General features: G+C 47.7%; 1 protein-coding gene across 1 annotated transcript in view; it reads right to left on the bottom strand.

Moving 5' to 3' along the window:
• Nucleotides 1-13,240, bottom strand: part of WDR97 (WD repeat domain 97) — a 126,009-nt gene that overhangs the window by 33,520 nt on the left and 79,249 nt on the right. Inside the window, exons 9-15 of the mRNA XM_075315986.1 lie at nucleotides 10,135-10,283; nucleotides 9,693-9,929; nucleotides 7,830-7,920; nucleotides 7,461-7,593; nucleotides 7,129-7,223; nucleotides 6,654-6,702; nucleotides 3,231-3,386 (exon numbers count right to left, since the gene is read on the bottom strand). Coding sequence (XP_075172101.1) covers nucleotides 3,231-3,386; nucleotides 6,654-6,702; nucleotides 7,129-7,223; nucleotides 7,461-7,593; nucleotides 7,830-7,920; nucleotides 9,693-9,929; nucleotides 10,135-10,283 — 910 coding nt within the window. The remainder of the gene's footprint in view (nucleotides 1-3,230; nucleotides 3,387-6,653; nucleotides 6,703-7,128; nucleotides 7,224-7,460; nucleotides 7,594-7,829; nucleotides 7,921-9,692; nucleotides 9,930-10,134; nucleotides 10,284-13,240) is intronic.

The raw sequence follows: 13,240 nt of genomic DNA, 5'->3' as shown, positions 1-13,240 counted from the left end.
CTTGTACCTAGAGCCCATGTTAAGCACATGTTGCTGAACTTTTCTCCAAGTAGACGATAACGTTGACCCCAAATGGTTCTCATCTGGTACCCCGGAAGAGTGACCTTTACCCAAAGTACAGAATTGAGGATGCTGACCATAGACACCAAAGAAAGGAGACACACTAGAGGACTCGTGGCGGTGATTATTAACAGCAAACTCAGCTAGAGGAAGGAACGAGGACAACTCCTCCTGGTTATCAGAGGCAAAACAGCACAAACACTGCTGAAGGTTCTGTTCATGCGCTCTGTTTGGCCATTGGACTGTGGATGGAAAGCCGATGAGCGAGACAACTTAATCCCCAGAATTGCGTTCCCATATCAGAGACTATGTCAGACGGGACTCCATCGAGTCTGACATTCTCTCGAATAAATACCTGGGTTAACGTCTTAGCATTAGGAAAAGAAGACAAGGCAATAAAATGAGTCATTTTGAAAAATCTGTCAACCACAACCAAAATGACCGTATTACCAGCAGAAGGCGGAAAATCTGTAATGAAGTCCATGGAAATATCCATCCATGTTTTGCTAGGTACACTCAAAGGCAGCAGACACCCACACGGACGAGAGTATAATGGTTTAGCAGAGGTGGTACAACAAGACACATATGAGACCACATCCCTCTGGATTTTGGGCCACCAAACACGACGCAACACGAGATCTAGTGTGCCCTTCACCCCAGGATGACTATTCAGGAAAGAATCATGATGTTCCCCCAAAACCTTTAAGGCGAAGGTTAAGGGGAACAAATGACTTGTTTGCAGGAACCCCAAATGGTGCCTCATCCTGGGCCTCAGCAATCTCAGACTCAACCGCAGTACTGAGTGCCGACACAACCACACATTTTTGCAGGATGGGCACTGGTTTCTCATAAGGTTCCCCACCTGGAAAACTCCTGGACAATGTATCTGCTTTAGTGTTTTAAGTCTCAGGACAGTACGTAACGAAAAAATTAAACCTGTTAAAGAACAAAGACCACCGATCTTGTCTCGGAGAAAGGCGCTTTGCTGACTCAAGATACAGGAGATTTTTATGATCCGGAATTACAGTGACAGGATGAATAGCTACCTCCAAAAAGTGTCGCCATTCCTTAAATGCCAATTCATTAGGAAGCAATTCCTTATTACCTATGTCATAATTACGTTCGGCTGGCGATAACTTCTTAGAAAATAAAAGTACGTGGACGGTGTAAACCAACTGACGGACTCTGAGACAACACAGCCCCCACCCCCACCTCAGAAGCATCAACCTCCACAGTAAAGGGAAGTGACTCATTGGGCTGTATAAGTAACGAGCAGACGCAAAGCATTATTTTAGACAGTCAAATGCACGTAAAGCACTGTCAGACCAGTCAGAAAAGTCTGTACCTTTCTTTTTCATGTCAGTCAGAGATCTCGCTATAGCAGAAAAATTATTACTAAACTTTCTGTAATAATTAGCAAACCCCAAGAACCGTTGTAGCGCCTTATGATTTTAAGGACGGTCTCACTTTAGAATAACCTGCAGCTTAGAAGGATCCATCCTAAACCTGAGGCCGAATATAAAATAATTGCACAGTAGTAATGGAGTTTCTGAGTATCGGGACTCCTAAACTGGCCATAACTGTCCCTTATTCCAGAGGTATGCCTGATGGTTGCAAGGTCTGGCCCCCCAGCGTAACCCTAACTCCTGAGAACTCTGGTTATATACTCCCTCACTCCCACCCCGGGAGGAGGCCGGGATTTGAGTGATAAATCACAGCAGTCACTCACTGAGGTAAAGACAATATGTGCACGGGAAAAAAAGGGGGGGGGAGGGAATAAAGAAAAGGAAGGAAATACACAACGAGAAGGGTATCTCCACAACACAGCAGCAGCAACTCACAGGCTAGCAGGAATTAACTCCTGCAACACCGATCACCAGCGAATACAAAACTGGTCGACGTTCGGCTCTGTCTAAGCAACACAGAAGCAGCAGGTGGTATGTCAGACTCTGCAGTGTGAACAGAGTCCGAAGTCGTCACGACAACTGGTGCTTATACAGCAGCACACCGCATGACACCAGGACTGAAGATACTCAAACTGGGACCGGGCACTGATTGTACAGACCTCAGAACTGGGCACTGATCATACACACGCCGGGACTGGGCACTGTACATACACGCACTGGGTCCGGGCACTGTACATACATATGCCAGGACCGGGCACTGATCATACACACACTAGGACTGGGCACTGATCATGCACACACCAGGACCAGGCACTGATCATACACCCACCAGGACCGGGCACTGATCATACACACACCAGGACCAGGCACTGATCATACACACACCAGGACCAGGCACTGATCATACACACACCAGGACCAGGCACTGATCATACACACACCAGGACCAGGCACTGATCATACACACACTAGGACCAGGCACTGATCCTACACACACCAGGACCAGGCACTGATCATACACACACCAGGACCAGGCACTGATCATACACACACCAGGACCAGGCACTGATCATACACACACCAGGACCGGGCACTGATCATACACACACCAGGACCGGGCACTGATCATACACACACCAGGACCGGGCACTGATCATGCACACACCAGGACCAGGCACTGATCATACACACACCAGGACCAGGCACTGATCATACACACACCAGGACCGGGCACTGATCATACACACACCAGGACCAGGCACTGATCATGCACACACCAGGACCGGGGACTGATCATACACACACCGGGACCGGGCACTGATCATACACACACCGGGACCGGGGACTGATCATACACACACCGGGACCGGGGACTGATCATACACACACCGGGACCGGGGACTGATCATACACACACCAGGACCGGGGACTGATCATACACACACCAGGACCGGGGACTGATCATACACACACCAGGACCGGGGACTGATCATACACACACCAGGACCGGGGACTGATCATACACACACCAGGACCGGGGACTGATCATACACACACCAGGACCGGGGACTGATCATACACACACCAGGACCGGGGACTGATCATACACACACCAGGACCGGGCACTGATCATACACACACTAGGAAAAATGTGTCCACCCTGGAGACTATAATGTTAGTGTTTAGGATCTGGGAGCAGGAACTCTCAGCCCCTTGTGTCTGCACCAGACTCCGGCTCCCGGCACCACGTTATGTGCCACTCACGGGGACACCGGCCGTCTGCTGGTACATGAGCTGCAGGTATCTCTCCATGGCTTCTCTTCTGGATTTTTTGTTGCTCTTCGTCCTCTTGCAGGATCGCAGTTTTCCCATCTGGATAAGGTGAAGATCTTGATCCCGGATACTTAATGATGAAAACTCCTGGAAATGTAAAATAAGAAGTAAGATGGCACTAAGGATTCAGCGACTGTCACCGACCACAATTTATCATTACACATTATATAATGTCCGGGTACGACCCCATTATGTAACATCCAGTTCAGCCCCATTATATAACGTCCGGGCCCATTATATAGCGTCACTTCTGGCCCCATTATATAGCGTCAGGTCCGGCCCCATTATATAATGTCTGGCCCCATTATATTGTGACGCCCTGGACACAGGGGTCACAGGTCACAACATCACCACATACACCACACCCCCACACTAGAAAGGTACCATCAGTCAACCATAAAGACCTGATTGCCTCCCTCAGTGTTAGACAGGCACACCAGGTGGGCGGAGTCAGGCGGAAAGACACGCCCCCGAGGAGTCTGCTGGCCTGAGGCAGGAAAACACAAACAGTCCAGTTCTGCCCAGCGCAGAGAGGAGTTGAGTCTCGTAGAGTGCAGCACAGTGGAGTGAAACAGTCAAGCAGGCAGACGGCAGTGACTGCCTGCAGGAGACCGGGAACACGACCAGCGGAACCGTAAGGGACCGGGACAGGGTAGTGGCCCGCCGGAACCGAACCAGGGAGCTAACAGGATACCGGAGCACCAGGCAGGGTACTCAGAGTCCGAACTAGGCTATATGCCACCACCATAGTCGAATTAACTGATTGCGGTCTGGACCTCAGGGGTTCATTCCCACCAAAGTCCCGTTTGACGGCAACAGCCCAACCCGTCCGGATAGTAGCCACCGCCAAAGGCCAGAGATCCAAGGGCCAGCGCCTGCGGGCAAAGGAGCTCCTCCGACATCTACACGCCAGGGAGTGGACTACCAGTGCCCAGGCACAGTGGTCAAACTACTACATAGATGCAGGAGAAAGGTGGACATTGCCAACCTGACTAGGAAGCTGCAGACGGCTGCGGGCCCCGTTCATACCTTCGTTTGGTTTACCAGTGACTCTGTGTGGTTTAATCGTGAGTACACCAGTGCCCTCAGGCACCGCACCGCGCGGCACTGCAACCCTGCGCCCTGCACCCCGGCCCTCGCACCACCAGGCCCTGGGACCAACATCCCCTACCCACGGAGGGATCAACACCTAGCTGCGTCACTACACCGCTCCCGGGAGTCCCCGTACCTTCACCTCAGCAGTGGTGTCCACCATCACCACAACCCATGGGTGGCGTCACGAACAATCATCCCAAAACCAAATACCCGCATTCCCCCGTGTGCAACGCCAACCCCCTTGCAGAGCGACATGACCCCCGGGTCCATGAGAGGCTTGAGCCACCCCCCCTAGAATGCGAGCACGGATCAGAGCGGCTCGGCGGCCGCAGCCGAGGCCGCGGGGCGGTACAATATAATATCTGGCCCCATTATACACCGTGTGCAGAATTATTAGGCAAATTGTATTTTAGAGGATTTTTTTTATTATTGATCAACAACTATGTTCTCAATCAACCAAAAGACTCATAAATATCAAAGCTTAATATTTTTGGCAGTTGGAGGGGTTTTTTTTTAGATTTGGCTTCTTAGGAGGATCTGTTTGTGCAGGTAACTATTACTGTGCAGAATTATTAGGCAACTTAATAAAAACCAAATCTATTCCCATCTCACTTGTTTATTGTCACCAGGTAAACCAATATAACTGCACAAAATGTAGAAATAAACATTTCTGACATGCAAAAACAAAACCCCAAAAAATGAGTGCCCAATATCGCCCCCTTTCTTTCTGATGACACTCAGCAGCCGACCATCCATAGATTCTGTCATTGCTTGATCTGTTTACGCTCCACATTGCGTGCAGCAGCCTCCACAGCCTCCAGCCACCACAGCCTCCAGCCACCACAGCCTCCAGACACCACAGCCTCCAGACACCACAGCCTCCAGACACCACAGCCTCCAGACACCACAGCCTCCAGACACCACAGCCTCCAGACACTGCTCCCAGAGGTGACCTGTTTTCCCTCCCTGTAGATCTCACATTTTATGAGGGTCCACAGGTTCTCTATGGGGTTCAGATCAGGTGAACAAGGGGGCCATGTCATTATTTTTCATCTTTTAGCCCTTTACTGGCCAGCCACGCTGTGCAGTAGTTGGATGCATGTAATGGAGCATTGTCCTGCATGAAAATCATGTTTTTCTTGAACGATTCCGACTTCTTCCTGTACCACGGCTTGAAGAAGTTGTCTTCCAGAAACTGGCAGTAGGTCTGGGAGTCGAGCTTCACTCCATCCTCAACCCGAAAAGGTCCCACAAGTTGATCTCTGCTGATCCCAGCCCATACCAGTGCCCACCTCCACCTTGCTGGCGTCTGGCCGGAGTGGAGCTCTCTGCCCTTTACTGATCCAGCCTCTGGCCCATCCATCTGCCCATCAAGAGTCACTCTCATTTCATCAGTCCATAAAACCTGTGAAAAATCAGTCTTCAGATATTTCTTGGCCCAGTCTTGAGGTTTTATCTCCTGTTTCTTGGTCAGAGGTGGTGGTTTTCAGCCTTCCTTACCTTGGCCATGTCCCTGAGTATGACACACCTTGTGCTTTTTGATGCTCCAGTAACGTTGCAGCTCTGAAATATGGCCAAACTGGTGGCAAATGGCATCTTGGCAGCTTCACGCTTGATTTTCCTCAATTCATGGGCAGTTATTTTGTGCCTTTTTTGCCCAGCACGCTTCTTGCGACCCTGTTGGCTATTTGCCATGAAACGCTTGATTGTTCGGTGATCGCACTTCAAAAGTTTGGCAATTTCAAGACTGTTGCATCCCTCTGCAAGACATCTCACAATATGGACTTTTCAAAGCCCGTCACATCTCTCTTCTGACCCATTTTGCCAAAGGAAAGGAACTTGCCTAATAATTAAGCCCCCCTTATATAGGGTGTTGTCATTACACCGCACCCCTCCTCATTACAGAGATGCACATCACCGGATTTACTTCAATGGTAGTTGGCTCTCAGCCTATACAGCTTGGAGTAGGACGACATGTATAAAAAGTGTCATGTGATCACAATACTCATTTGCCTAATAATTCTGCACACGGTGTATAACGTCTGACCCCATTATGTAGAGTCAGGTCCAGCCCCATTAAATAGCGTTAGGTCCCATTATATAATGTCAGCTCCGGCCCCATTATATAAAGTCAGGTCCAGTCCCATTATATAGCGTTAGGTCCCATTATATAATGTCAGCTCCGGCCCATTATATAACGTCTAGCCCCATTATATAAAGTCAGGTCCAGTCCCATTATAAACAGTCTCCTCCTTGTACCTCCTGTTTTTGTCTAGTTTTCTCCTCGTAGTCTGAGTTGATAAAGGGCCTGAAATAGAAAATAGCAAAAATGTGACTGCAGGACGAGCAGACCGTGTTACACAGACAGGAGACTCACCGGCACATGAGAGGATTTTGACCCCTAGAGACAGTCAGCATGGAGGACACGTGACTCACAGGCCATTAGTTATGCTCACAGGCACATGAGGGGACTACGGCACCTGGAGACAGTCGGCATGGAGGAAAACGTGACTCACAAGCCTTTCATTATCCCCACAGGCACATGAGGGGACTGTGGCCCCTGGAGACAGTCAGCATGGAGGTACACGTGACTCACGGGCCCCTGGAGACACACTGCAGACTTTGCTCTGACATTACTTTCAGTGTCTATCCATTGATTTACAGAAATCTAAAACAAAAACTTCAGAAGAGAAGACAGGAATGGCAGAATAACAACGGGAAGCATTGTGGCTACCTGTGCACGTGGTCAGGTGCCTTCAGGTCCTCCATGGATAAGAGAGCTAAGTCATCCCCAGGATTGGGAGGATGGGGAGCCGCTATGCACATTATCTAGGAGAGAAGGAGACATACAGACAGAAATCACAGCACGAAATCCATAGTGTGCACAGGTCCTAATGTCTCAGCACTGCATGGTGAGCAGCCATCACTAGAGGATCTCTCGGAGACCTGGGTGAAGGCATCTGTCATGGTGGACAGTGGAATCATCTGCCTCTATACTCTTCACTCTCCACTGACCTGTGCTGAGTAGACAGATCATCACATGGTCATGTCTAGAAGACGTCTTACCTTCAGCTTGTACGGCTGTGGCAGTAACGTCATAAGACTGATCCGACAAATGTGTCCCTGAATTCCCACGAGGAGCTCTCCCCGACTGCTACAAAGTGAGAGGCTCTCAGGTGAGGCATGAAGACGGAGGAGCCTGCAACCAGAAAACAGGTGTGACCACGAGACTCCAGGGATCTGTGCCCTGGACCCATCATATCAACCCACAAGGGCAACAAGCAAGTGCTATAAGATACCCCACATCTTGTGGAAAGCCTTCCCAGGAGAATGCTCCATATTACCTTGGTTGTGGAAGGAGATGTCCACTAACCTCACATGGGTTGATGGTCGGGGGGGGGCAGATACTTAATCTATAGAGAATAATGACAAGACCTGAGCAGCTGGTTCTCTTCCGTCCAGATCCGAATCATCTGATCTCTTCCACACGAGACCACTAATCCCAATCCTGGGCTGGAGCACAGGCCTGAAAGCAGAAACTATTATAAACCCCGAGGACTGAAGGTCTTGGGCAGGATCACCAAGGTGAGACGGACTTTAATATAGGAGAACGTATTGTAGAGGCAGCCCTAGCATCCATGGTGGGTGACGTGAGCGTATTAGTCTCCCTATTACACAATATGCTATAAGCCTGGCACAGACAATACAATGTAAAAAGTCTACACCATATAACCTGGTCCGAAGGAATCTGCAGCTGAGCCCGGTGGATCCTCACAATGGTGCTGACAAGATGAATCATATCTATACCATATACCCTGTCCCTGGTTCTGAGGAATCTGAAGCTGTGCCTGGTAGATCATCACCATGGTCCACACGAGATGTTCTGAATATACACCATACACCCGGTCCCCGGTCATGAGGAATCTGCAGCTGAGCCCAGTGGATCATCACCATGGTGCAGACGAGATGTACGGAATCTATACTATACACCCAATCCCTGATCCGTAGGAATCCGCAGCTGAACCCAGTGGGTCATCACCATGGTGCTAACGATATGTGCTGGATCTACACCATAGCTCGGTCCCTGATCCGAAGGAATCTGCAGCTGTGCCTGGTGGATCATCACCAAGGTGCTGGCAAGATGTGCTGGATCTACACCATACACCCTGTTTCTTGTCCAGAGGAATCTGCAGCTGAACCCAATGGATCATCACCATGGTGCTGACTAGATGGTGCTGGATCTATATCATACACCCTGTTCCTGGTCGGAGGAATCTACCGCTGTGCCCAGTGGATCCATCACCATGGAGCAGACGAGACGTACCGTATTTACACCATGCACCCTGTCCCTGGTTCAAAGGAATCTGCTAATGCGCCGGGTGGATCATCACTATGGCGCTAACAAGATGTGCTGGATCTACACCAAACACCTGGTCCCCAGTTTGGAGAAATCTGTAACTGAGCCAGACCTTCTGCATTGTCCACTCTTATACGCCTCTGCTCTGTGCCAGTCATTGCACTGGCTGCCCATATATCATAGGATCCAATTCAAACTGCTTGTTCTCGCCCACAAAGCTCTCCACAGTGCAGCACCCCCTTACATCTCCACCCTCCTCTCTGTCTATCAGTCCACCCGTTCTCTACGCTCTGCAAGCGACTTTCGACTAACATCCACACTAATTCGAACCTCCCACTCCCGGATCCAAGACTTCTTCCGAGCTGCACCAACCCTCTGGAACGCTCTACCCCAAGAAGTTAGGACAAATCACAACTTACTCAGCTTCAGACGCACCCTAAAGACGCATCTTTTTAGGGCGGCCTATCACACTCCCTAATCAGATTCGATTCACATAGTCCCTCTACAACCTCTCACAACATAGCTCCACATCAAACTCCATGGCACCCAAAGGCATCTCAAGGCTCGGGCCCACTGGTCCAGGAAACCATTATCCAGCCCCATTTCCGTGAGATGGTTGGATTGTCATCGTAAATAAGCACTTGAACCTTGCCTCTCCCCCCATCTCATTGTAGATTGTAAGCTCTCACGAGCAGGGTTGTATTTTTTTTTCCCCTCTAAATATTGTATTTCTATAACTGTTACTTGTTTGTATATGATCCTCCTGAATTGTAAAGCGCTACGGAATATGTTGGCGCTATAGAAATAAAGATTATTATTATTATTTATTATTATTATTATTTACTCCAGCCACATTCTTCTAAAATCTCTCTATGTCTAAGAACATCAGTGTGGACTGAGAAGGCCTTGATATACAGATCTGCAGGAAAGAGCCCCTTCACCTGTTATCTGGTCCTGATGGTCATCACTGGCCAGATGATCGCTCCGTGTCCCAGTTGTCAGACAGTATTGTACAATCGTGTAGGTTGCACTAGAGTCATCATGGAAGGCAACAAAAAGCTGAGACTGGAGGTAGCACATGCGTCGTACCGACTGAGCACAGTAAAAGGTCATGCACAGACTCAGGCTCTCCTCGCTGTATGGGTAGAGGCGCCAGACCTTCACAGTCAGATCTGATCCTAGGAAGGAAGATGTCGTAATGGAGTCATTAGTAATCCCATTAATCATTGTACCCCTGATATGCTAGAATTTCTATTTCCAGATTCAGAAATCAGACATCAGCACCGAGCAAAGACAAAAGAACTAATGTACAAATTTCAGTAGTAAGAACCTCCTCCAAAAGTGGAGAAGTAACACGTGCCGAAGGGTCATGTGGCCGCTCACCAGCCGATATGATGTACTGCTTCTCTGGGCTGGACATCAGACAGGTGACTTGGCCAGGATTATGAGCATCAGTGTCACATTGCAGCTGGTCTGAGTGCCAGTTATACACTCGGAGGTGGCCATCATCTAATCCAACTATACAAAACAACCTGGAAGACACAAGGCAATGAATGAAGACAGTGAGGTCTGTAGGTCTCACTGCTCCATCCAATGATCGTATGAGGGAAGGAGAAGGAGACAATTAGGAAAAGGGTGATTAGATCAACAGGAGAAAGAAAGGAAAGAAGAATTCACAAAGTGAAGAAATGAAAACAAAAATCAGGATAAATCCGAATAGACGTACAAAGTGAAAACCTGACATGCCGGCCACCCCATCATCAGTCAGCACTCCAGAGGAGTCATCCCCGCTTCTGTCATACTTTCATCCAAGCTATCCCTCCATCTCAGTCATCCTGTCATTCATCATCTCAGTCATACCTACAACTCAGTTATCCAGATGCATCATCTCAGTCATCCCTTGTTATCAGTCATCCTGTTATCTCAGTTATCCTGACATCTATCATTAGGTCACCCTCCATCGGAGTTATCCCTTCATTGTAATCATCTTGTCACCTTAGTCATACCTTCACCTCAGTCATCCCCACTTATCAGAGATTCTGTCATTCCAGTCAACCCTCTAATTCAGTCATCCATCATTTCAGTCATTCTGTCATCTGTTATCTTGTCATCTGTCATTTCAGTCATCCCTCCATCTCAATCATAATGTCATCCTCTCATGTGTCATTGCAGTCATCCCTGTTTCTGTCATACTTTCATCCAAGTCATCCTGTCATCCATTATCTCTGTCATACCTACAACTCAGTCATCCAGACGTGTCATCTCAGTTATCCCACCATCTTAGTCATCTCTGTCATCTCAGTTAACTTCCATCTCAGTCGTCCCTTGTTCTCAGTCATTCTGTCATCCATCACCTCAGTCATCCTGTCATATCAGTTATTCTGACATCTATCATTTAGGTCTCCCTCCATCTGAGCCATCACTCCATTTCGGTCATCCTGTTCACTTAGTCACACCTTCACTTCAGTCATACTGCATTTCAGTCACTGTCATTCCAGTCAACTATCCATCTCAGTCATCCCTACATGCCATTCATCCTGTAATCCCTCCATTTCAGTCATCCCTCCATCTCACTAATCCTATCATCTGTCATCTCAGTCATCCCTCCATCTCACTAATCCTATCATCTGTCATCTCAGTCATTCCTCCATCTCAGTATTCCTAATCATTCATCCATCTGAATCATGATGTCATCCCTACATCTCAGGCATTCTGTCCTCTCGGTCATCCTGTCATGCGTTGTCTCAGTCAGCCGTCCAATATCATACCGCCATTTTAGTCATCCATCATCAGCTATCCTGTCATTTCAGTCATCTTGTGATCCATCATCTGTCATCCCATTATGACACATTTTCCCATCTCAGTCATCCCTCCATGTCAATCATCCTCTCATCCCTCCATGTTGGTCATTCCTTCATGTCATTTATCTCATCTCAATCATCCTGTATCCCTTCATCTCAGTCATCCTGCCATACATATTCTCAGTCATCCCTCAAACATCAGTCATCCTGCCATCTTAGTCATCCCATCATCAGGTATCCCATTTCAGTCATCCTATGATCCATCATCACAGTTTTTCCATCAGTAGCCATTCTGTCTTCTCAGTCATCCCTCCATCTCAGTAGATAGGGATGGCATGGCACTTCTGGCCGGGTGGTGCGAAAGTAGGTTCCAAACCCATATATCGTATCAAGTAATACTTGGCACTCAATAGGTGATTTTATTCAATTTATTATGGCCAGATATTAAACAGGCAAAAATGTTTCGATCAGGCGACCTTCACCAGGGTGCTGAAATCATACAATAAATAGGAATATATACAGTGACAACAAAAATAACAATATTGTCATAAATGGCGGAAAAGCAGAAGAAAAATATGAGGAAAGCAACACCATTCCTAGTGTAAAGCATGGAGGTGGATCGCTGATGATGTGGGGATGTGTGAGCTACAAAGGCATAGGAAACTTGGTGAAAGCTGAAGGAAAGATGAATGCAGCACGTTATCAGCAAATACTGGAGGCAAATTTGCACTCAACAGCATGGAAGCTGCGCATGGGACATATTTGGACGTTCCAACATAACAACAATCCAAAGCACACGGCCAAGTCGACCTGCCATTGGCTACAGCAGAACAAAGTGAAGGTTCTGGAGTGACATCTCAGTCTCCTGACCTCAATATAATTGAGCCACTCTGGGGAGAACTCAAGAGCGCAGTTCATGCAAGAAAGCCCAGGAATTTACAGGAAATGGAGGCGCCAAGAAGAATGGGCAGCTTTACCATCTGACCAAGAAGAATGGGCAGCTTTACCATCTGAGAAAATAAAGAGCCTTCATCCACAACTGCCACAAAAGACTTCAAGCTGTCATTGATGTTAGAGGGGGGCAATACAAGGTATTAAGAACTGGGGGATGGGAACTTTTGATCAGGGTCATTTGGATGTTTTTGGTTGTCATTATGATTTAAAAAGCGAAAACACAGTAGTTTGACAATAAATGGCTTCACCCAACCACTAACCATGAGTGGAAAAAAAGATTGTGTTATCATTCATATTCTCTGAAGAGAGGCCAAGAAAGCAAAAAATCTGCTGGGGTGTGTAAACTTTTGAGCACAACTGTATGTTGTCATCAGTTATCTTAATCATCCTTCCACCTCAGTCATCTCTCCATCTCAGTTACAGAGGGGAAAAAAAAGTATTTAGTCAGTTCCCAATTGGGCAAGTTCTCCCCCTTATAAAGATGACATTTCCCTGTAATTGACGTCATAGGTGACCACAACTATGAGAGATAAAATGAGAACACAAATCTAGAAAATCACCGCATTTGATTTGAGAAGATTTTATATGCAAATTATGGTGGAAAATAAGTATTTGGTCAATAACAAAAGTTCATCTCAATATTTTGTTATAACTGCTTTGTTGGCAATGACAGAGGTGAAACATCTCCTGTAAGTCTTCACAAGGTTGGCACACACTGTTAGTAATATGTTGGT

The sequence above is a fragment of the Anomaloglossus baeobatrachus genome, chromosome 6 (genome assembly GCF_048569485.1).
Source record: "Anomaloglossus baeobatrachus isolate aAnoBae1 chromosome 6, aAnoBae1.hap1, whole genome shotgun sequence".
NCBI lineage: Eukaryota > Metazoa > Chordata > Amphibia > Anura > Aromobatidae > Anomaloglossus > Anomaloglossus baeobatrachus.
Note: the sequence above shows the minus strand (reverse complement) of the source record. Positions and strands in the feature narration are given on the sequence as shown.